This window comes from Megalopta genalis, chromosome 16, assembly GCF_051020955.1.
Source record: "Megalopta genalis isolate 19385.01 chromosome 16, iyMegGena1_principal, whole genome shotgun sequence".
Classification (NCBI taxonomy): Eukaryota; Metazoa; Arthropoda; class Insecta; order Hymenoptera; family Halictidae; genus Megalopta; species Megalopta genalis.
The window spans coordinates 6,345,487-6,368,405 of NC_135028.1; the positions used below are offsets into that span (position 1 = coordinate 6,345,487).

Below are 22,919 nucleotides of genomic sequence, written 5' to 3' on the forward strand. Positions count from 1 at the left end.
CATTCATCGGAATTTAGAAAGGACCGTTCTTACATTCGATCTCGCCACATTCCTGTCGCACAAAATTGTATAATAATATTCTGTTTACAGTGGAAACAATTTTCGACATTTCAATCGAGCAGAGTAGCTCAAATCGAGCATAGGCGCTGTTCCCATGGGAATGTCGACCGCTATAGGAAGCGAACGGAAACGCCTTTGGATGCGATCTTTTCCCTGAAAGTCATAGGCACTTGTATCGCCGACTTGTACACGTACATGTAGCGTAGCATGCCGGATCGAGCCACGCCGTGTCGTGTCGTGCCGTGAATACCGGCGATCGCTTCGTTCTAATGACCTACTCCCACGTCGCCGAGGGTCCGCGCACGGCTCCGAGCAAAGTCGAGTTCAGTCGTCGAGTGACCGGGGTCTGGGCCTTTTCCGTGGGGTCTGATTCACCGGTGCCAGAGACGTGCCCACTTCCGAGAGAGCCGGGCCTTTCGTTTCTTCGCCGCAGACGGTTCGGACGGTACGCGTTCGCCACCGGCTTTTGACCCTCGATGACAAACGAGGTGGTTCAGTGCCGCGAGACGTGTCCAGTTCCGGATACTTCGCCGCTACCTTGCTGAGAAATTGAACCGAGAAACCACCGTAGGAACAGAACACGCGTACCGCAGCGTAGAGCCCTTCGAATCAAGTGAGTACGAGAAGTCTAGATATATTCAAATATTAATCGTTCGCACTCTACCGACGATATTTTGGCAGGAATCAGACGTTTCTTCAGATTATTTGCTGCTTTTTTCTATTCTGCTTTTGTTGTGAGCAAAAACTTCGCACTTTCACGTGCCACGTTTCAGGCGTTAGCAGTGGTTTTTATGAAACACTTGGAGTTTTTAGAGGCGTCCACCATTCGAGTGCAAAGGGTTGACACTAGGAAAACTGTAACACTAGGGAAAAAACGGAAGGATTGTATCGTTGTTTCTTTTGTGGAGTAATTTAGGATAGTTGCTATCAGTGTTTCGTAAGAACAAATTGTCCAGCTTCAATTGTTAGCAATGTAATGTATATATATATATATATATATATATATATTCACAATGTAAATATAATATATTTTTTAAAGCACTCCTGCTAGACACGTTAATTTTGAAAAATTATGAAACTTTAAGTTATGAAATCTTTTATTAATTGTTAGGGACTATATATATTGTTCTTACCAATTAACAAAAAATTTAGGAACTATATATATAGATCCTAACAATTAATAAAAAATTTAGGAACTATATATATAACTTCTAACAATTAATAAAAAATTTAGGAACTATATATATAGATCCTAACAATTAATAAAAAATTTAGGAACTATATATATAACTTCTAACAATTAATAAAAAATTTAGGAACTATATATATAGTTCCTAACAATTAATAAAAAATTTAGGAACTATATATATAGTTCCTAACAATGAATAAAAAATTTAGGAACTATATATATAGTTCCTAACAATGAATAAAAAATTTAGGAACTATATATATAGTTCCTAACAATTAATAAAAAATTTAGGAATTATATATATAGCTTCTAACAATTAATAAAAAATTTAAGAACTATATATATAGTTCCTAACAATTAATAAAAAATTTCATAACTTTTAAAAACTAACGTTTCTCGAAGGAGTACCTTAAGAAATACATTGTAACAAATTGATAAATAACGTTATGGATGATGCTTAAGAGCATAGCAAGCTATATTTTTGTCAGGAAAGTCCGTCGTTGGAGCGTTATAAATAGAACTATATTTCTTCCAATAATGTCAACAAGCAGAAAACAGTATTTAAATAAAATTATATTGTCTTCAACAACGTCAACAAGCTTGAAAGTAATGTAGCAATATGTTGAAGTTCTTTAAATATTTGCATTGCTTCGTACTCGATGTACTTGACGAGTGAAATGTTTCATTTCAGCTGGTTTTGATCGTTTTTGTATGACCATCGTAGTGTCAGAAAGAAAAATATATGTTCAATTTGACAAGTTCAAGGAAATTTAAAAATATCAGTTTATGTAACAGCTTTTTTTTTTTAAATGATCGCTGTGTTACATGTGAAAGTAGATTAATAATAATTCGAACAGAAATGATTAGAAATTAGAAATTATTAGTCCATGATTTTTTAAAGACTAGCAGTAATTGTAAGCTATCACCGGTATGTACAGCGTTGATTTATAAATAGTAATAGTAACTACACGTTCTGTTTGTCGGAATCATAATTTCCATTGTTTTACGCGATATCGCTTTAATGCCCTTAGTGTCAGTTTGCCAGCACCCTGTTTTCTAAGAACGTTCTGTATATTCGTTCTAATAATAATTATTAGATATTATTAAATATTAGATATATTTAATATTATTAGATATTATTAAATATTAGATATATTGAATATTATTAGATATTATTAAATATTAGATACATTTAATATTAGATATATTTAATATTATTAGATATTATTAAATATTGGATATATTTAATATTATTAGATATTATTAAATATTAGATACATTTAATATTAGATATATTTAATATTATTAGATATTATTAAATATTAGATATATTAGATATTATTAAATATTGGATATATTTAATATTATTAGATATTATTAAATATTAGATATATTGAATATTATTAGATATTATTAAATATTAGATATATTTAATATTATTAGATATTATTATATATAAATATTAGATACATTTAATATTATTAGATATTATTAAATATTAGATACATTTAATATTATTAGATATTATTAAATATTAAATATATTTAATAATATTCGTCGGACTGCAGTAAACTGCTATTATACATATTACTATTATATTTATCATATTTACAACGATATAAATTGTTGACAGAGAAGTGTTCGTTTAGGTACTACGGAAATGTCAATCCAACAATATACCGGGTAACAATCTGCAGTATTAGTCCAGTGGATTCTAAATTGTATCGCGGTCTCGTGCTTTCTTTATTTGTATGGGGGTCGCACGATAGAATTTTTCCCAGAATTCTGATACTTTCGTTTTAATTACTCGCCGCGTGAGAAATACACATCCGAAAAGTATCGTTGTTCACGCCGTTGTTGTTGTTCTATTCGAACTAATAAATCATTCTCGGTATAATGATTAAAGGGTGGAACAGTGTAGAAACCACTTGATATCGTACGATCACGGTGGTGTAGATTAGATTATTTTCTTGCAACGATTTAAATTGGATTTGGAAAACACAAATATCATTTTGTTAACATAACTGTGATGCAGAGGCAAAATTTCGATTCCGTTAACACGCGTTCCTCTAACACACTTTTACCATTCGTGGTCTCGTTGCCAGTGCAGTCGTAAATTTTTGGTGGTAACTTTCTAAGATCGGTATAAGTGGATCATGCATTGCGAAGATATCAAATGTATGGGACGACAATCGGAGAACAACGCACGGGAAAACGGGCCGGACCGTCCAATGCGGGGCGCAAGTTTATTTCGATGAATCCGTATGCGTGCAAATTTTATCGACGAAACAAGGTACGCTATAATCGAGCATAACAAAAACATCGATTCAAATAATATAAAATACGAAATCTATTACGCGATAATTTAGGACTAATTTCATAGCAATTAAATAGGTTATCCATTTTATGATCACAATATTGTTGCGGATGAGCATAATGTCATTTGTTGAATCAATGCAGTCGGTCCTCTTTTTTGCATAATTACCCAATTATGTACTAATAATAGGGATTCGCAATATTGATGTTAAAATATCTCCCAAAGCAATAGTTTTTCGACATAAATAGCAACATAAAAATACGATAAATTCCGAGCCAACATTTGAAAGAAATTAATCTGTTTGCGAGTAACAGTCTATATTTGAAATTCTGCTATCGCATCAAATATATATATACAGTAATAATAATAATATATTATTATTATTATTAATATAATATTAATATATTATAATATTATTATTATTAATATAATATTAATATATTATAATATTATTATTATTAATATAATAATAATATAATAATATATATATTACAATAATATATTATATAAAGTAAAAAATATATATATATTTTTTTAGTGTATATAATATATAATATTATCTATATAATTCCTGTATATATATATTATTTTTTACTGTATATAATATATGATATATTACTGTATATATTTTTTATATTTATATTATATATATTCTGTACTCGATTAATGCGACTAAAATTCAAATACTTCAAACATTTTCGACAATAAACGAACATTCCTGAGACATTAGTGGTTAATCAACATTCATGCACCGATTCGATTCAGATTTGTTTCTAGATTCAGATTTGCTATCAGTAAATTTGACATCGTTCCGATTCGAGTCCGGTTCGCGAAAACCTTTTTTTTCGAACGGAACGACGCGCCTCCGACGTGCGAATAAAAGTGTAAATAGGATTTCATTCTGAACTCACGAGAGAACAAGTAAATCCCTGACGCTTTCTATTATCGATCGTTGCACCGTCTCGCCTGGGCGGTGGCCACGGTTTGTTTGTTTTCACCGTGAACTATAATTTATTCCATGAAATCACCATTTTCTGGGGCGCTTTGAATATGTATCTCGTGAGTATTTCGAGTTTCTCTATAATCTGTTTTCTCATTATGTCTCCTCGTTATGCGTTGTACATACGTACCTGGATGGAAAACTGTGTTGCCTTAAACTTCTTCTGAAGTTTCACCCGCTTGTACTTCTGTTCTCTGCGGAATCTAGTCAACTTCAAATGAATATATGTATCCTGGAAGAAGTAAAAATGTTGCTGTGTGAGAGACGATGTAATATATTAAATGTTTTTCTAATAGTTCATTTTCTCGATTTGAAAATGGTTAATTCGTTCTACATAACATTTCTGTTATTAACAGAATTTTTACATTCAGTAATTATAATTAATATACAGTAATTATATACATAATGTTATATATTATATACAGTAAAAAAAAAATGTATATATATATATATATATATATATATATATATATATATATATATATATATAAATAGATGACATTATTTTTTGATTAGATTTATGAACAAATTTGAGTGATTATTTGCCATTTTACTTGTATTTTAGCTTTGCTTTTCTGTGTCACTTTGGGTGACCTTGAATGACCTTCGTAATAGTTCATTCTATTCGCCTCGAAACACTCTATCAGAATATAAGTAAAAAATCTTACTGTTCCATTTAAAAAAGCAGAATTGACCTTCATATCTCCTTGACGCCTTCACCTACAGAAAAATTGGTAATACCAGATTATATATATATATATATATATATGAGCCCCCCGATACCAAGTAAGTTTGGTCTAGTGCATTTTCTCCTATCTTCAAAAACAATCGAGTTATTCAGGTGACCTGTTTAAAATGCCCCACCCTGTATATATTATCTATATTATCTATATATTTCATGTGATAGCAGAATTTCAAATATAGACTGTTCACAGATGTGCACCGTGGTTTTAACCAGGTCCATGATTATATTCACATGAAATCGGCGTTATCAGAAAAAGTAGTCTCCCTTTAGTCATTTTATCTAATCGTATCAGAATCGACAGCGCTTGGAAGAGTACAGTTTGTCTTTCTTCTTTTTTTTTTTTAGAGAGAGTTTGAACGTTTCTATTAGTTTCTATTAGTTTCTAGTAGTTCTATTAGCTTCCATTAGCCTTTATTAATTTTCCTCACTTTCTCTTAATGCAATATTATTCTATTTTCAAGAAAGTTTGAGTATATGTCGATGAAATTGAAATTATAATATTAATGAAAAATTATTGCCAATGTGTGTGTGTGGTGGATACTAAAAGTATCCGCGGGATCTCATTGTGAGTAACAAATTCGAAATAAAATACGAAGCTGCCTCGAATATGAGCACAATAATGATTTGAAAACCCTATACTGCGACGTATAGTAATTTATTACTAATTCATTATACTGCGAGAGGTAGTGAAATTCGTTCTCGAATGCTAGTCCCGAGGATAATATTTCTAAGTCGACACGTAGCATTAGGTGTGCCATTCACACAGTTTCAGTCTACCTACTTTCGGTATACATATTCAATTCGATTACTAGTAACTAGACTGCGACCCACAGTCAAGGATTTATGTATATATGTACCTTTAGAAAACGCATTTTTACATAAACTAGCATCTTCATCAGCATACCGTGCTTTCCTATGTTTGTATCCACGGTATTTAATAATATTATTGATATTATTGGTGCAACCATGACGAAATTACGATTGAAGTTACTACGTGACTAAATTTATTCTGAATTTCTAACAATTTTTCTATGCTTCTTCCTTGCGCAGCGATATCAAAATATAAGAGACAATGGAAACAATTTTAACTAGATTGCAGAACTTATGCTTGATTCTAATTTCGTACGTCATTTAACAAAGATTAAGAACACAGAAAAGTTCCGTTCCTCAACGAGAAGATTGCTCGATGTAAAAAGGAAATAAAAATGCTATTAAATCTAATTATACGTTAATTTATTCGTTTCCTTGTATCTCAAAGCTCCGCACCTGCCGTAAATGTATAATGATCAGCAGTCTGATTACGACATTTAGCCAACGTGTATTTTACACTATCTTTATTTCTGCGTTTTTAAAACATATACAGGGTGTCCCAAAAATGTCTCGCAATCCGAAAGTGGCGGGTTCCTCAGGTCGTTTGAAGCAACTTTTTCCTTTACAAAAATTCTCTCCGAGGCACCGTTAACGAGTTATTAACAAAGAACAGTGACCAATGAGAGGCGAGCTCGGCTGGCGCGAGGCGATCGAGCCACTGAGCGGAACTGGGCTTCGTGCGCTGGTTGGCTGGGCCGCCTCGCGTCAGCCGTACTCGATTCTTATTGGTCACTGTTTTTCGCTAATAACTCGTTAACGGTGCCTCGGAGAACATTTTTGTAAAGGAAGAAGCTGCTTCAAATGATCCGAGGAACCCGCCATTTCCGGATTGCGAGACATTTTTGGGACACCCTGTATATAAAATACAATCATAACAGTGTATTTATCATGTATTTACTATTGGATAGAATAATAAATAATGTTCATTTCTACTCAAGCTGCTTAATAAATAGCGGCAACTCGTTGCAAATAATAGCAACTAGGTTAAGGTACAATTATTGTTTATTTTACTAATAATTACGAGTGAAAAAATGGAATCCTTTATCAGCTAAGGATTTCGACGACCAAAGAATTTCTCGAAATGAATTGTCGAAAAATCCTCCATATTTGAACTGTTATAATTTCGTGAAAAAGAATTGTACAACGATAAACCTGGACTCGCTTCGAAGTGTGAAGCCTCCACTTTCGCGATCAATCGCTGATTCTTTCGTATCATATTTTTACACGATATAGGGGTGAGAAATTGAAAACACGTACGTTCTCAAAAATGTTAGAAATCGAAATGTCTCAAGAAACAGCAGGGTCTGTGACTGAATCTCTACCATAAATTTATAGTTTCTCCCTTCTAGGATATTTGAATAAATATCATATAAATGTCAAATATAAATTTGTTATGTCCACTTTAAACTAATATAAGGCACGCAGGGGTTTAATTAAACTAGCTTGTCATTTCCGTTTCATGAAACGTTGTAAAGCATCAATCTTTAAATCCATAGTAAATACAGTCATGACAAACATTTTGCTTTGTTTCTGAATACCTTTTTCATTCGTAGCATTTTCAAAAAAAAAACAAAAAAAAACGTATCATCAGTTTCCCATTCGCTAGATCATGCAGAAAAATCTGCAAAATAAACGAACGTACAGTGGATTGTGAAATTTTTAAATCAGTTAAAATTGTTGAAACTTTAAAATAAGTCTAGGACTATTGTCCTACGATTCTTTTTTTAACAATATTACAACGGTTTAAAATGTCAATGAGATTTTCTTTCTTCAGGATTTCTTTTTCTATTTCTTTAATGAATCATTACATTGTTTGCATTCTGATCGAATAACCGGCTAATTAAAAGAACAGTTCCAATAAAAAATATCCCGTGCCGCGTGGATTCGTCATTTCTTTCGCTTCGTCACTTCTCGCCGGTCGCTTTCCAGTCCATGAATCACCATAATTTCACACTACCTTTAACTTAACGTCAGATCTATCATTATCCTCGAATCAGATTGCAGTTTTCCCGTTAGTTATGATAAACCGCGTTCATTAAAACCGTGCAACATCGTTGTAATATCGTGAACGATGCCTCGCTTCCGATGCCACTTTCATTAATCCTTAAATGCATATATTGTTGCCAATCGTCTACATTCCAGTTCCACTTAATTTTATTCGAAAACCTGAGTATGTGCGTTTCCGGACACACGTTGATAACAATAGACAATAGACCATGTGTGAGACAAAAGACTTGACATTACTTTTGGCGAGTAAGTTATATGCTTTTTGACATTTGAATGCGGTGGGTGATAACGTTCAATGTGTCACTTGGAGAGATATTTTCTTTTCTCGAGTTTAAAAATTAGTAAAAAAATCGCAATTGCTTTGCTGCATTTCATTTATAAATAATGTGAACATTCCTATATTAATAGATAATATAAATACATGACCATTTGTTTACGTCTACAATAATTTGAGTAATAAACGCATATTGTTGCCAAAAGTCTACATACAACTTTCTTTCAAAATAAATACTCAATATTGTTGCCTAGATTTTTTTATTTATTTTTTACGCAACCTATGTGACTACATTCCTATGAAAAACGATTTTTTAAAATTCAAAACAGAAGATCATGCATTTAAGGGTTTAACTCCGGCAAACCATGCTGCCTCGAAATATCAGCTTTTTTTTCCTTTCGTGCAATCTAGTGCAGGTATATACAATAATATAGAATTCGCGTAGGTTCTGATAGCGAGTTTGCAGCAGTGGTAAGCCTTGTGCCAACCGGTTTGCCAGTTTCTCCTTTGTGTCCAGTCCGTCCTGGCCTGCCGGGAGGGAATTTAGCCGAGTCCGGTTTCGAGGAGCATTGTTAAAATCTCGCATTCCGGTCACATTGTTTCGTTTATTATAATATCGCTGCATTTTATCTCGTATATTGGTCACATATTAAATAAATAAATATGAATTTAATCTCATGAATTGAAAATAATAAATCTAAAATATTCTGATTATTATGTTATATTATGTTAATATTAATATTAATATTATATAATATTCTGAAATACTTATGTCTACATAGTTCTATGTCTCATCTATTCATATTTCTGAAAAATGTAATTTTTAATAGAATCTTAATTTAGAATTGATTCGAAATAGAAGGTGAAATCAATTGTAACAGATTTTTAATAGGTATTTAAATAATAATAATAATCTGCAGTCTATGTATTACTTTTTTTTTGTTCTTTTTAAGAGTAAAGAATTTAACGCGTTATCTGGACGCATTTTGGCATTTTGGTTTGATGATCGTTGATTAAGTTAGTCTTGTGACAATGAACACGAAGCGCTAACAGAGCAATTAAGACATTAAAAATAGAGAAATGTGGGCGAGTATTGACCTTGTAATTAGCCTGGTTTCCACGATGTAACATTTCCGTGGAAATCTAAAGCCTAGTTTACGCAGGCTGATCATCGCCAGATATGCGAATTCAGTAGCTGCGTAAATATTGCTGATATTGTAGCAAATTAATTTTTTCATTGACTAAAGACTATCTTCAATGAAGAAATTTGACTATCAGTTCGACTGGTTCGTCAATAAATAACGCAGTCCGACAACTTTCTGGGGGGAAATTGTTCCTCTCCATCGCCGTCAGTTTCTTGAGAAATTCATTAATGAAAATAATCAAATTGGCAAATTTCAACTATCTAGTTTCAGTTTCATTAATTAAACGACTCTGATAGCGTGAGAATTTCTGTGAACGATAATCGAGTGCTTAACGTGTTAATTGAACGAAATGACCTTACTAAAAACGAGATGGCGAAATGACTTGAAAACGTGCGATTTTAGGGTCTCGGATTCGTCGCTGCAAGGATGCGCCTCTACACCTTCAGTTTACTGTTGCTCGTAAGCGTGCTAGTCGTAAAGAAAGCTTCGGCCCATGGAAGACTAATCGAACCGCCCTCGCGGGCCTCGATGTGGCGATACGGGTTCGATACGCCGCACGATTACAATGATCACGAATGTTATTGTGGCGGCTTCACCAGGCAGTGGCAACGGAACAAAGGAAACTGCGGTATCTGCGGAGACGCTTGGGACACGCCAGCGGTAAGATGGAAACTTTTAATGGGATTGCTAGACGCTAATTCGAACGCTTATATTCGCTTATATTCGCCGAACAGAATTGGGTCGAAAACGAAAGTATTGTTCCGTTATCCCAGATCGAACCGGGTGCGCAGGAAGAACACATAGTACTTAACCTTTTAGGCCCGACGCGCCACTATAGTGGCTTGCTCTAGTAGCTCACTCGCTCATCGTTTGAACCAAATAATCGTCTTCGTATGCATTGTTTCACACTTCTTTTGTCTTCACATCGATTTACAACAGTCTGCAGGGTGTCCCAAAAATGTCTCGCAATCCGGAAATGGCGGGTTCCTCGGATCATTTGAAGCAACTTCTTCCTTTACAAAAATGTTCTCCGAGGCACCGTTAACGAGTTATTAACGAAAAACAGTGACCAATAAGAATCGAGTACGGCTGACGCGAGGCGGCCCAGCCAACCAGCGCGCGAAGCCCAGTTCCGCTCATTGGCTCGATCGCCTCGCGCCAGCCGAGCTCGCCTCTCATTGGTCACTGTTTTTCGTTAATAACTCGTTAACGGTGCCTCGAAGAAAATTTTTGTAAAGGAAAAAGTTGCTTCAAATGGCCCGAGGAACCCGCCACTTTTGGGACACCCTGTATATACAGAGAGGATATACAGTATCAGACTCTGTACAATACATATCAGACTCTGCCGTCCGGAGAAATAGCCTCGCGCAGAATTCAGCCGTACCTAAAAGGTTAACGTCGCTTTCAGTGATAAACGATTACTGTTTTGCAACAGAAGATATATCTATAGCTGTGTACGTTTTGCGACTCATGCATGCTCCAAGTGTAAAAAGCGTTGAAACAAAAATGAAATGAAAATATATCGTTTCTTTTAATAATTTGGACGAGTTGAAAACGGCGTAACAACGCTATTAAAACTCTGCTTATGTCTTCATAATTGTTTACTTCGTCGATTGATTTTAAATAATAATATAATCGTGGTCTAGTTACGACTTTAGGTATTTCCTTTATTAAAAAAAGAAGAACAAAATTTAATTGATCTTCGCGTGACAATCGAAGGAGAATATTTTATTTATTTTAATGTGGTCGCGTTAACTATATAGGGTAATTGGCGACCACCTGTTTCACAGAATTAATGATATAACGATAATAATTTGATCTCAATTCATACTTTCACATTAAAATTTTTCGTGCTTTTGCAGACACTTAGTCTGTACTATTACATTTCATTGTCGAAATTCTGTGTATAAACATAGATGCACAATTAAAGAATATCTTGAGCTGTAAATAAATTTAATTTATAAATGAAAATTAGTCACTAATGCTTATTTATTTGAAAATTATTATATATTATTATAGTATATTATATTATCTATAATAATAATAATATATATAATATAATATATTATAATAATATATAATAATTTATAATAATAATAATAAGAATAATTTTCAAATATATAAATTTGAAATTTAAAAATTTGTATATAATTTTTCAAAATATATTATTATTATTATATATTATTTTAAACATACTTTGAATCTTATAAGTACAGTATCTGTATTATTTCTACATTCTGTTGCCCACGAATCTGTTTATTTATCTTTACATATGCGCGACGAAAATATATTCTATAGTTTGTTGTCATGGGGAAATAAATTCTAAAAAGGTAACGCTACGATGCTAAATTCTCCGTTCTCGTTTTACTCACGAAATATTGAAATCGCCTAACGGGACTTTAACGAGTAATCTGAGGCTCCTACGCAAGATTACAGATAACTGTATAAAACTTCTTATAAGGAAATGAAGAAAACTCGTGGTTCGAAAAATATGGTAAAAATATGGTAAAGAAAGTGTTATGCACTTATGAACGAACAATTTTCGATCAGTGGGTATAACTGAACGAGTTAAGATGATTATTAAGTTTATTAGGTGGTCCATTAGGTGGTCCATCTCACATCTTCGAAGCACTTGTATGGTTGAATCCGTCGGATACGAAAATCCCACTAAGTAAAGTCGGTGCAATTATCTCCTAGTGACGTCCTTGCAACACAGTATAAATTACTATTTGCGGCTTTTCGGTCTGTCGAGTGCACATGCACCCGCTGTAACAGCGCCAGACATTTCGACATTATCCCGAAAAATATACCCTGTAAGACCCGAAACTTGGATCTCCTTGCTCAACAAATTTCCGACAGAAGCGCGACGAAATGCCAGGAAACTCTTCGTCGGAGACATCTCGTTGCCGTTCATTCATCATCCTTTTCTACCGATTTCTTCTATTGCTTGTACTATAATTAAATTCTTCTATTACTTATAATTGATAAGCATTCTGTTTCTTATCAATACTTGCGCAGAAAATTCTTCCATCATTTTCTTTTGCTGTCGATTCACGCTTGTATTTTATTCGAGGTCTCGTGTTGCAAAGAAATGCACGAAATTATAATCCAATCATAGAAGATATTTAACCCTTTGAAGATGAACGTCGCCGTAATAATAATTCACATAATAAAAGATCAAGATATATTGTTCGCGTCACCTATTATTTACTTCTTTGTTAAATAATCAAGCTCTCTGAGGCAATTGTTTCTAGTACTCGAAAACATTCTCGTTCGCAAAGGGTTAAACGTTTCTATAACTGTCATTAATTGCTTTTTTACTAATTACGTACGAATCTAATCAAAGGATTTGGTATCATTATAAGTCACAGGATATATTATGGGAGTTTTATACGTTTCGGACGTTGAAGAATGCATATTGTATGCAAATTCGCTCCTAAATGACACATATTTGAATACATATTGTATGCATCACGTCTAATTTAAAAGCTTTTTCGGCTGTCTTTAACTTTCGTTTCATTATCCACTATACATGCATATACATGTGTGCGCACATATTTGACACAAAGGTTTAGATTTAGTTTCATTTTAGCTCACAGGGTATGTCGTGACGTACAATTTAGAAGTCGAAGAATGCTCATTGTGTGCAAATTCACTTCTAAACACATGTATCGTATTATACATGGTGTCCCAAAAATGTCTCGCAATCCGAAAGTGGCGGGTTCCTCGGGCCATTTGAAGCAACTTTTTCCTTTACAAAAATGTTCTCCGAGGCGCCGTTAACGTGTTATTAACGAAAAACAGTGACCAATGAGAGGCGAGCTCGGCTGGCGCGAGGCGACCGAGCCAATGAGCGGAACTGGGCTTCGTGCGCTGGTTGGCTGGGCCGCCTCGCGTCAGCCGTATTCGATTCTTATTGGTCACTGTTTTTCGTTAATAACTCGTTAACGGTGCCTCGGAGAACATTTTGGTAAAGGAAAAAGTTGCTTCAAATGACCTGAGGAACCCGCCACTTTCGGATTGCGAGACATTTTTGGGAATATTAAATAGGAGTCGCTGTAGGTGTAATATTTATTTGATCGCAGCCTCGCCCGCACGAGACCGGCGGAAAATACGGAAACAGCGTGATAGTAAGAAAGTATCGAACTGGTTCTGTAATACCAGTCCGAGTGGAACTGACAGCGAATCATCATGGTTACTTCGAGTTTCGTATGTGCGCGATGTCCTACAAGGGAAAGGAAGTCGACCAGGAATGCTTGGACAAGTATTTTCTGCGAATGGAGAACGGATCGGCCAGATACTATCCGGGCCCGGGGAACAAGATTTTTGAGGCTTTCTACAAATTACCGGACGATCTAACATGCGCACAATGCGTCTTCCAATGGCGATACATAGCTGGGAACAATTGGGGCGATTGTGGAAACGGAACAGGTATTGTCAGCCGCTGTTTATCAGCACTTCCGCAGCATGCTTTTCTCGTTAAACCGAAAGCGATACAGTAATGTCTCTCTAATTGACGCTCAGATTGTCCGCTCAGATTGTCCACAAAAATGGACAATTCGAGAAGAGGAAGTACGATTAATTTGAGTCTTGCGCCTCGTTTTTGTAATTACCGATTCTTAGCAACTATAAAAACGAGCCGCAAGGCTATCTCCTCTTCCCGAATTGTCCATTTTTGTGGACAATCTGAGCGTCAATTAGGGAGACATTATTGTACTTCTGATGATAGAGCATGTTTTTAGAGCTCGGTAAACGTGAGCAGAAGTTTCCAAATAATCTGGTCCATTAGGCAATTTTGATATCATTTGTAGTGGCTTTGAAAAATTGTTGGCAATTTTACGTATTTTGAAATGAAAATCTGTCACGATTCGCGTAATTTTCACGTAAAGGATATTTATTGTTGTATGACTTTACGACCGTTAATTCTAAACTTCTGCGATGATACGAGTTATAATTATATATTACATCGTTAAGGGCTATGATTAGTGTAATTAATATACTTGAGCAATTTTTAGTATCAAACTATTGATGAAGCTTGTATGTTTCATAATGAGGCAAGAATTATTTTTAAAACAGACTGTTTAAAATGATGAACCATGCAAGAGAAAGCTAAATGATATCAGTATTCCACTTGAATAAAGGTAGAAGAATTAATTAACTTTCTGCATGTAATAAATATTACATAATTAGTACGAGTATTGCACGATTTCTTCATAATGATTAATACACTGCCGAGGTTCCATTGAGTAACCATTTTATTACATTTAAACTTCACGTACAACTGTTATTACAAAATTATCAATAATAATTATTTCTTTTCAATTTTGTATGCTTAATTCTTTCCATTCTGGTAATTGCACACATTAGCTTCTTCTTTATTTTATGTATAAAATATTTAGATACACTTATCGAATACGAAAATAGTGATATATCTAGGCATCTAGTTATATAGTTATATACCTGTTTAAAATGCCCCATCCTGTATATATATAGTGATAACTAGATGCCTTCAAAAAAACAGTTACAGTAATGTCTCCCTTACTGACGCTCAGATTGTCCACTAAAATGGATAATTTGGGAAGAGGAGATACGATTATTCGAGCCTTGCTGCTCGTTTTTATAATTGTGGACAATTTATAACTATAAAAATAAACCTAGAATCGAATAATCGTATCTCCTCTTCCCAAATTGTCCATTTTTTTGTGGTCAATCTGGGCGTCAATTAGAGAGACATTACTGTATACCTTTTTGAGACATCTCGAAGGTGCAGAATAGTAAAATTTCGTTACTGGTTCTGTGTTTTAGAGTGAGAAACTTAATAGCATAGTACATCTTCAGACAAAATTATTTGTTCAAGTATTACGTTGAAAATTTGAATATCTTCCGCAATTTCTCTTACCATCGAATTATTAATTAATTTTTATGGAAATTCGTATGCGTGATCTACAAAACACAAGACAGGATCAATATTTTTCATCTTGTGCGACAGAAATATCATTTGATAACTTTCTTCATACCATGTGCGTCTCTTGCAGCCGTAATATACCACATTCGTGTGATACACAGTGTGATCAGTAATCATTTTACTCGCTGCCTGATTGCTCCGTGTTTTTCGTTAATAACTTGTTATCTGTGAACGTTCGCGGTGAACATTTTCGCAAAAGAAAAAACTTCTTCGAGTCGCCTCAGGGATCATCTTTTTCTTCGGGTGTAACACGAATTCTCGGACATCGTGTAAGGTGCAAGAAATATTCTAGATCGAAAGATATTCCTAGAAAAGTAGATTCTAGGTTAAAACTAGCTTCCAGCTAAATTATGAAAATCTGATTATCGTTCAGCTAGCAGAAGGTTAACGTTCTCGTAGCAGTAAACCAGTTAAAGATTCGAAAATTTTATTTACAGGAGCTGTAGGATGTGGGCCTCAAGAGGAGTTCCGTTCTTGCGCGGATATTACCATCGGCGACGATGTAGAACCTCTGCCACCGAGACCGCCAGCGGTGCCAACCACGGTTCCCGGTGAAAAATCGCCGACAGAGCCAACTTTGGTGCCAAAATCGACAGGGCCGTTCTGGCTGTTCAGTATCATTATCGCTGGTACGTGCCTTCTGGTTGTGCTGGCAGCTATGGCGTTGCTTTACTCGTATTACTATCACGCTGGCAGAGCTAAAAAATGGCTCATGACCAGTCGATTATTGGCACCGGAAAGTCCACCTGTCGCTCCACCGAGGCATAAAAAGCACAACACGTACAACACACCATTACAGTTGTAGAATCGGAATCGTTCTTTACTTCACGTAGAATGGGAATAAGGAAAAACTAAGGAGATTATTCGACTTTTTTGTGATAACGTTCGTTCGAACGTTTACGGGAGATTTTTGTACTGCCTCACTTGTAAAAATAACATTTGCGTAAACAAATTGGTAATTAGAAGGGGGAACTAGCGGTTACACTGATTTCTTAAAGCGTACACCTCGACCAGCGTTCCTCCGTTTACTTTCATTGTGTTCTGAACAATTTCGACAATCTTTTCAACGAGCTCGAACTTGTGTGTACGCGAACGTATTATGTGTGCATCGAAAATATTTTATAATCGGGATGTGTGTACCTGCGAGAGTGTTTCCATTTTTGTTTGATACGTTCACGTTTGGCACATAGTTACATTTTGTATATATATACAATGTTACATTACATGTATTTATTTTCTATAAACTGATACTATTTAGTCGTACTGTCTTCTTAACGAATCAACCCTCGGCGATAAGTCTAGAATTACAATTCAATTAGGTGCGACAAGAAGATCGAACGAACACCTCTACAATTCCTTTTAAGATCTACAATTAATCAACAGAACACGTCGCTGACCTAGACGTCGTTGCAACTTTAATGCTTTAAATAAAAAGACAAAGATTAATGTTTGTAGAAAAAATGATTCTACCAAAGACTTATAAATATCGTTAATAATGCAGTAGTAACAAAATTGTTTTCTGAGAATTAATTTATCTACTGCTAATAGATGGTGACGTTTTCTTTTGCTTTATCTATTCTTTACATTCCACATTATGTATTCATCTTGAATAATATAAATTTAAAACTTTCTGACAGTACATACACGGCCTTGTAAGATAAATTACTTGAAAAATTAACATTATGAACGGATTAATTACGTAATCTCGTAGGAATGCTCTCTGATGTGGTCAACAAAACCTTTTCTCAGGTGAATATGCTTTGGAGACTTGAAGGCCATCTCCAGATAGAACGTTTTTAAACTGTGTTTTGAAATAAAGATTAAATTACAGAAATAATAAACTTTATTATAAGTAAATAATAAACATATTGCGACATCGACGCTACGTTTATTAGGAGCTTATTATTAAATTTTTTGATAACTGTGCTATGTCTAAAAGACGCTTAATAATTTTCCTCGAAACAACTTAGTGTTATTATAGAATCTAAAAAAGGACTATTACTTAAAATATATGTTAATAGCTTACAAAAGAAAATACTGTTGTTATTGAAAAATTGACTAATCAATCCTCGATTGTTAATTGTTGATAATAAAAGTAGTATAAAATCATCGCCGGTGAATAAAGTGTTAAGGGCAACTACGAAAAATATTTCCGTTTGTAAACAAAAACATTCGAAATAATTTCACTAAAAAATTACAACTATCCATTTGTGAAGACCTTTTCGGTGGAATAGAAGATTGCAGCAATATTATACCGTAGAGACAGAGAGACAATCGGGAGATCTCAAAACTATCGCACTGTAGCCATAAAATTTGAAAGTCGTATTTGTATTGAAGGTAATGACGTAATTACACTGAACAATAATAACAACACAAAGTAATTGGCTAAAGAGAAAGCTCTGACCTTCCACTGCACGAGATCGCCATGGCTTTCCCACTACTACATGTAGGCATGGAGATCCTGGGTAGTTTTTAATGAATGCACGAATAAAAAAAAAATCTCAGTTCAAATTATCTAAATACATCCACCTGGAAAGTAGCATAGTCCTCCATACAATCTTTGTTTAATCAAATTATTTTTAACTGAGGTGATTCATTCTATATTGTACACGGTGAATCCAGTTTAAATGTATACATATGATTATTGTTCAAGGTATTAAAAATGCAAAAGACTGTTTCAAATAGCTGTGTGGTCTCAATTTGAATGTAACACTTACAAAACACTCCAAGAACATTGCAAAATCCAATAATTATAATCACGAAGTGACCCTCTTGATATTATACACAATATTTATCCGAAACATTTTTACTTTTATTAAAACTTGGAAGAACAACCGCATGCATACATTTAAGTCGGACATACTTCATGTATTCAACTTATCAATTCGCATAAATAAGGTTTTAGAGAACGAAATATGTAACGGTAAATTATTTTTTATTCAGTAACATGTTTCTAAAGTCTTGATTATTCAATTTTTGTGTAACGCCATTTGTGGCTGTGTTTACACCGCCATTAGTAGCAGCAGTTTTAACAGTACGTGGCACCATAGACAATAATGTTTTAGGCATGCCAAATGTAGTTCTGCTTACTGTGCTACTACCTAAAGATCTAACCGGAGGTATCACAGTTGCTGGAACCTTCTTTCGTTCAGGTGGTTGGCTTATAGCTACGCTAATAACTTTATCGCCGATTTTCATGCTATCAGTGGCCAAGAGAGCTTTACCGGCACTAGCTTCATCTTCGTATTCTACGTAAGCCAGCCCCTTTGAATGACCATTACGGTAAGTAACTATACGAACTTCCTTTAATGTTCCATGAACCTTGAAGATTTCTTCAAGCTCTGCTTTCGTCATTGTTAGAGGTAAACCTATTTGATTAAAAAAAATATATTCAAAACCACGTTAAAATACAGCTTACATTGACAAAATTCTACAACTAAAAAAAATATACCTTTAACAAACAGCTTATTCTTTTCCAGAGTAGAGCTGTATTTAAATCCTGGCATCCTTGTAGTTTTGTTGGGATCACATCTTGACACAAACATTGGTCGTTCTCTTATAGGAGTTCTGTCTAATTTTAAAGCTTCTTCAACTGCTTCCTTTAAAAATAGAATTTTATTACAAATTAATTGGATAAAATGTGATAGAGGATAATGCGCGAATGTTCAGCAACAATTAAATGTAGTCACAGCATTGCCGTAAAATAAATATATTAAGCGAAAAGTATTTCTTTTAGCGCTACCTATTACTCTTTCTTAATGACCTTCAATTCATATGCTACATTGTATACGTAGGTATATGTTTTGTATACTAAAATTCCGTAATATACATGTATACATATAGAAGCAACGTGTCATACCGTGCTATTTAATTGCACATAGCAGTATCCTTTGCTACGCCCTTTGTAATCTCGTATCATTTTAAATGCCGTAATCGGTCCAGCCGGTTGTAAAGCATCTCTGACCTCTTGTTCCGTTGCAGTGTAGTCTAAATTACTTATGAAAACGGTTATTTTATCGTCAACTTGTTCAGAGTTGTCTATATCCATTTGATTTTCTTCTGGTGCTTTGAAACCAGGCGGTGGAGCAATCTTTGGTTTATGTTCCTCAGTATCACTAACGACTTTTTTCTCAAGATTCAAACGATTTTGATTTACTTTTGGTTTCGTTACCGTTTCAATTTTTGTAATTTTGGATGGGGACGTTCCTAAATTCTTCCATTTCCCAGTTTCGTCCATTTTTCTCTTATAAGCTTTCTTATTATGCGATGGTGACAGTTCATGATTAACTGTTTGCTGTGATTTCTGTCTTTCCTCAGCTATCTTCTCTAGCTTTTCTTGCGTCCGGGACCCGCAGTGTTCCATTTGTTCCAATGTACCTTCATCCCTTTCAAAATCTATCCATGAGTTCGCAATACTTTCTGGCCAATCTTTTACAGAGTTTAGGGCTTTTTGGTACAGCTTTCTTAAATGTTTAGTATCTCCGTAACACCTGTATATTAACAAAACTATGCAATTAAAAAACATTATTTGTTGTTATATTAATCCAAAATGATATAAAGTTACCTTTCTAGTGAAATATACTCCATCCAGTAAGATGCAGTACCAGAATGCCCTTGTGATAAGATATCAGCCCATAGCGACCTAGCCTTTTCCATGTTATTAGCGTGTATAGCTTCAGTTCTTGCCCAATATTGTAATATCACACAATTAGGATCTCCCTCTAAACCAAAAGATTTTGCTAAGTGTTCACATGCTCTGTTAAATGTATTACATAATACTTCTAATTGTTTTTGTTCATCCGAAGATTGATCAACTCTTCGTCTTAAGTATTCCAGGTACGTCATCCACAAATCTCGATAATCATCCGGGGTTAAAGCGGTTGTTAAAGCGTTTTCTAATATTGTTTGAACTTCTATTACTGGTTTATTCCATTTCTCGGACGACCTTATCCATTTCTGCCAAATCTTTGCACACCAGGGTACATTTCTTGATGCTCTTTGATATACCTGGTCCATGATAGATTCAATTTTGATGTTATTTTCCAAATATGTAAGATAATCAAACCAAATTGACATTTCTAAACTTAAATCGGTAACTGTTCTTTCATATAAAACAGTTATTCGTCCTGGGTCACCATTTTGTTTTTCATAAAGTAAATATGCTTTGTATGCATCTAACAGTTCACTTTCAGCCTGTGAGGAGACAATTTTCTCTTCGTAGGGTAAACGATCATTAAGTTTAGCTGAAGCTCTTTCATATCCTCCGATTACAATTTTGTCATCAAAAGTAGCCTCTGCTCCATCTCCATTACGCCAAGTCTGATATTCTTCATAAGTATTTTCCATGTCTAAAAGAGGGCAAGCTAATTGTCTTTTGAATAAATTTCCAATACGTTCCAGCTGCTCCTTTTTTTCAGCTTCATTTGAGGAATCAATCTAATAAAATATATAAAAACTAAGTATATCATATTTTCATTATTACATTGAAAATATCTTGTACTCAACTTAACCTTTTGTACTTACCAATGCATATAAAACAGCTTCAAATTCTCTGAATGCCTCCCATATTATCGCACCCTTAATAGTGTGCAATCCAACTGCAGTTAATGCCCGCTCAAACAATTGTCGAACATTTTTTGCTGCATCCTTATCAGTTCCCATATTACCAATACTAAACTGTAAGTATTCCAACCATACTTCTACAGCTATAACAGTAGATTTATTTTTAATGTTATGAAAGTCGTGCATGTAACACAAGTAAAGAAAATACAGTGACGAGTCGCTCGTTTCACTTTTGGTCAAATGCCCATTCAGGACAACGAACCTTGTTTATTGCATTTTGTCAATACAGGATGGGGACGATACTTTGTAATAGGAAACTGCAGTAGTATGGAAATAAGGACCATACACACATATAGTGTTATAATTACTACATATTATTTTATATTTCTGTGATGTATTGGAAACCTCACTCATTGCAGAAACCTTGTCTATCGCCTGTAGTTTTCATCCTGTTTCTATGCAATGAGCGAGTAGTCACTGTAATGAAAATTAAAAAAGCAAATGAAATGCTTTTAAAGATGGAACTTACAAAGATAGTCTTTGACGGCTCTTTCACATAATTTGACCACTTCTGCTCTCTGTTCCGGAGTTGTAGCCAGCTTAATCTCATCACGCATCCAGGACAACCAGAGATCAGGGCTCAAGGGATACTTGGAGCTCATATTTTCTCTGGCAGCACGTAGTCGTTCCAATTCACCCATTTTTTGCAATTTATTAATAAGCGCTACATGGCTTGCATAATCATACGGTGTTTGAACAAGAGAAGCTTCCAAAACTTTAACTTCTGCCTCGTCGGCATCTTCATCATCGTCGTCATCGTCATCTTCATTCTGATCATTAGCAGAATCATTATTTTCATTCTCATCAGCTTCGTTTTCGATCATGTTTGAATCCTCTTCCTTGTCAACTTGACCGTCGCACGATATGTTATCATTATTCTCTTCACTTCCTATATCCATTTCCTCCATCCTTGGTAAAATAAGTTTCACTTTTCACAATAAAGTTTTCTATAGTACGTAACGTATTGTAATTATAACGAACAGTTATGAAAATTTCATGGACACTGCACGTCAACAATCTTCAATCTTCGAGGGTTATGTTTAGATGTTTTTTATGTATGACGTATATTTTTATATATGTATGTGTGCATGTATACACATGCAACATCTGAATGGGTCCTACTCCTGCACATCTTCAGGCCGCAGTTTGATGCGTTAGTGAGGGTCAATATAGAAATTTTCTTTGTTCTGATTAGCCGACGATTCACTGCTGAGACTGAGTTCACTGCAGATTGGATGTGCAGTAAAATAGTAAGGATATACGTGCCAGCTTAGGGAATAAGATAAGCGTGCAGGAGTAGATTCCATTACTGTATGTATATCATAACGATAGTATACAATGATTTTACAAGACTCTCCGACCGCAACGCGCTCCATTAGCGAGTATACGTAGCGGAAATTGCTCTCTTTTGATTGACTGATGCAACATATACTATAAATATATATTTAATCCAGTTTTATAAATTTCATGATAATAATAACCTAAATAAGGTTAAGTCTGAATACATTTTCTTTAAACAAAGTTGACCTATTAATTGAAACTATCTTCGTAAGACTATAATATAAAGCATAATAATTGAAATTTCCAATAGAAGATTTATATTTATAATCGATAATAATCGAATATGCATATATATACTTATATACATATATTTATATATTTATATATTATATAATTATATATGGAAATATATAATAAAATTATATTTATTACATATATAAATTA

The 22,919-nt window shown here is 34.3% G+C and overlaps 2 protein-coding genes across 2 annotated transcripts; one reads left to right on the forward strand and one right to left on the reverse strand.

Moving 5' to 3' along the window:
* The first annotated feature begins 529 nt into the window (after positions 1-529).
* Positions 530-16,829, forward strand: LOC117227667 (uncharacterized). Its single transcript, XM_033483114.2, has 4 exons — positions 530-673; positions 10,010-10,267; positions 13,693-14,038; positions 16,010-16,829. The coding sequence occupies exons 2-4, from the start codon at positions 10,034-10,036 to the stop codon at positions 16,375-16,377; spliced, it is 948 nt and encodes a 315-aa protein (XP_033339005.1). The 5' UTR covers positions 530-673; positions 10,010-10,033; the 3' UTR covers positions 16,378-16,829.
* A 568-nt stretch (positions 16,830-17,397) lies between these two features.
* LOC117227634 (spliceosome associated factor 3, U4/U6 recycling protein) lies at positions 17,398-22,399 on the reverse strand. Its single transcript, XM_033483066.2, has 6 exons — positions 21,664-22,399; positions 21,096-21,277; positions 20,137-21,008; positions 19,432-20,062; positions 19,024-19,171; positions 17,398-18,940 (listed from the first exon to the last, which is right to left on the reverse strand). Exons 1-6 carry the CDS (start codon positions 22,100-22,102, stop codon positions 18,501-18,503), a joined length of 2,712 nt encoding a protein of 903 aa, XP_033338957.2. The 5' UTR covers positions 22,103-22,399; the 3' UTR covers positions 17,398-18,500.
* Positions 22,400-22,919: the final 520 nt, after the last annotated feature.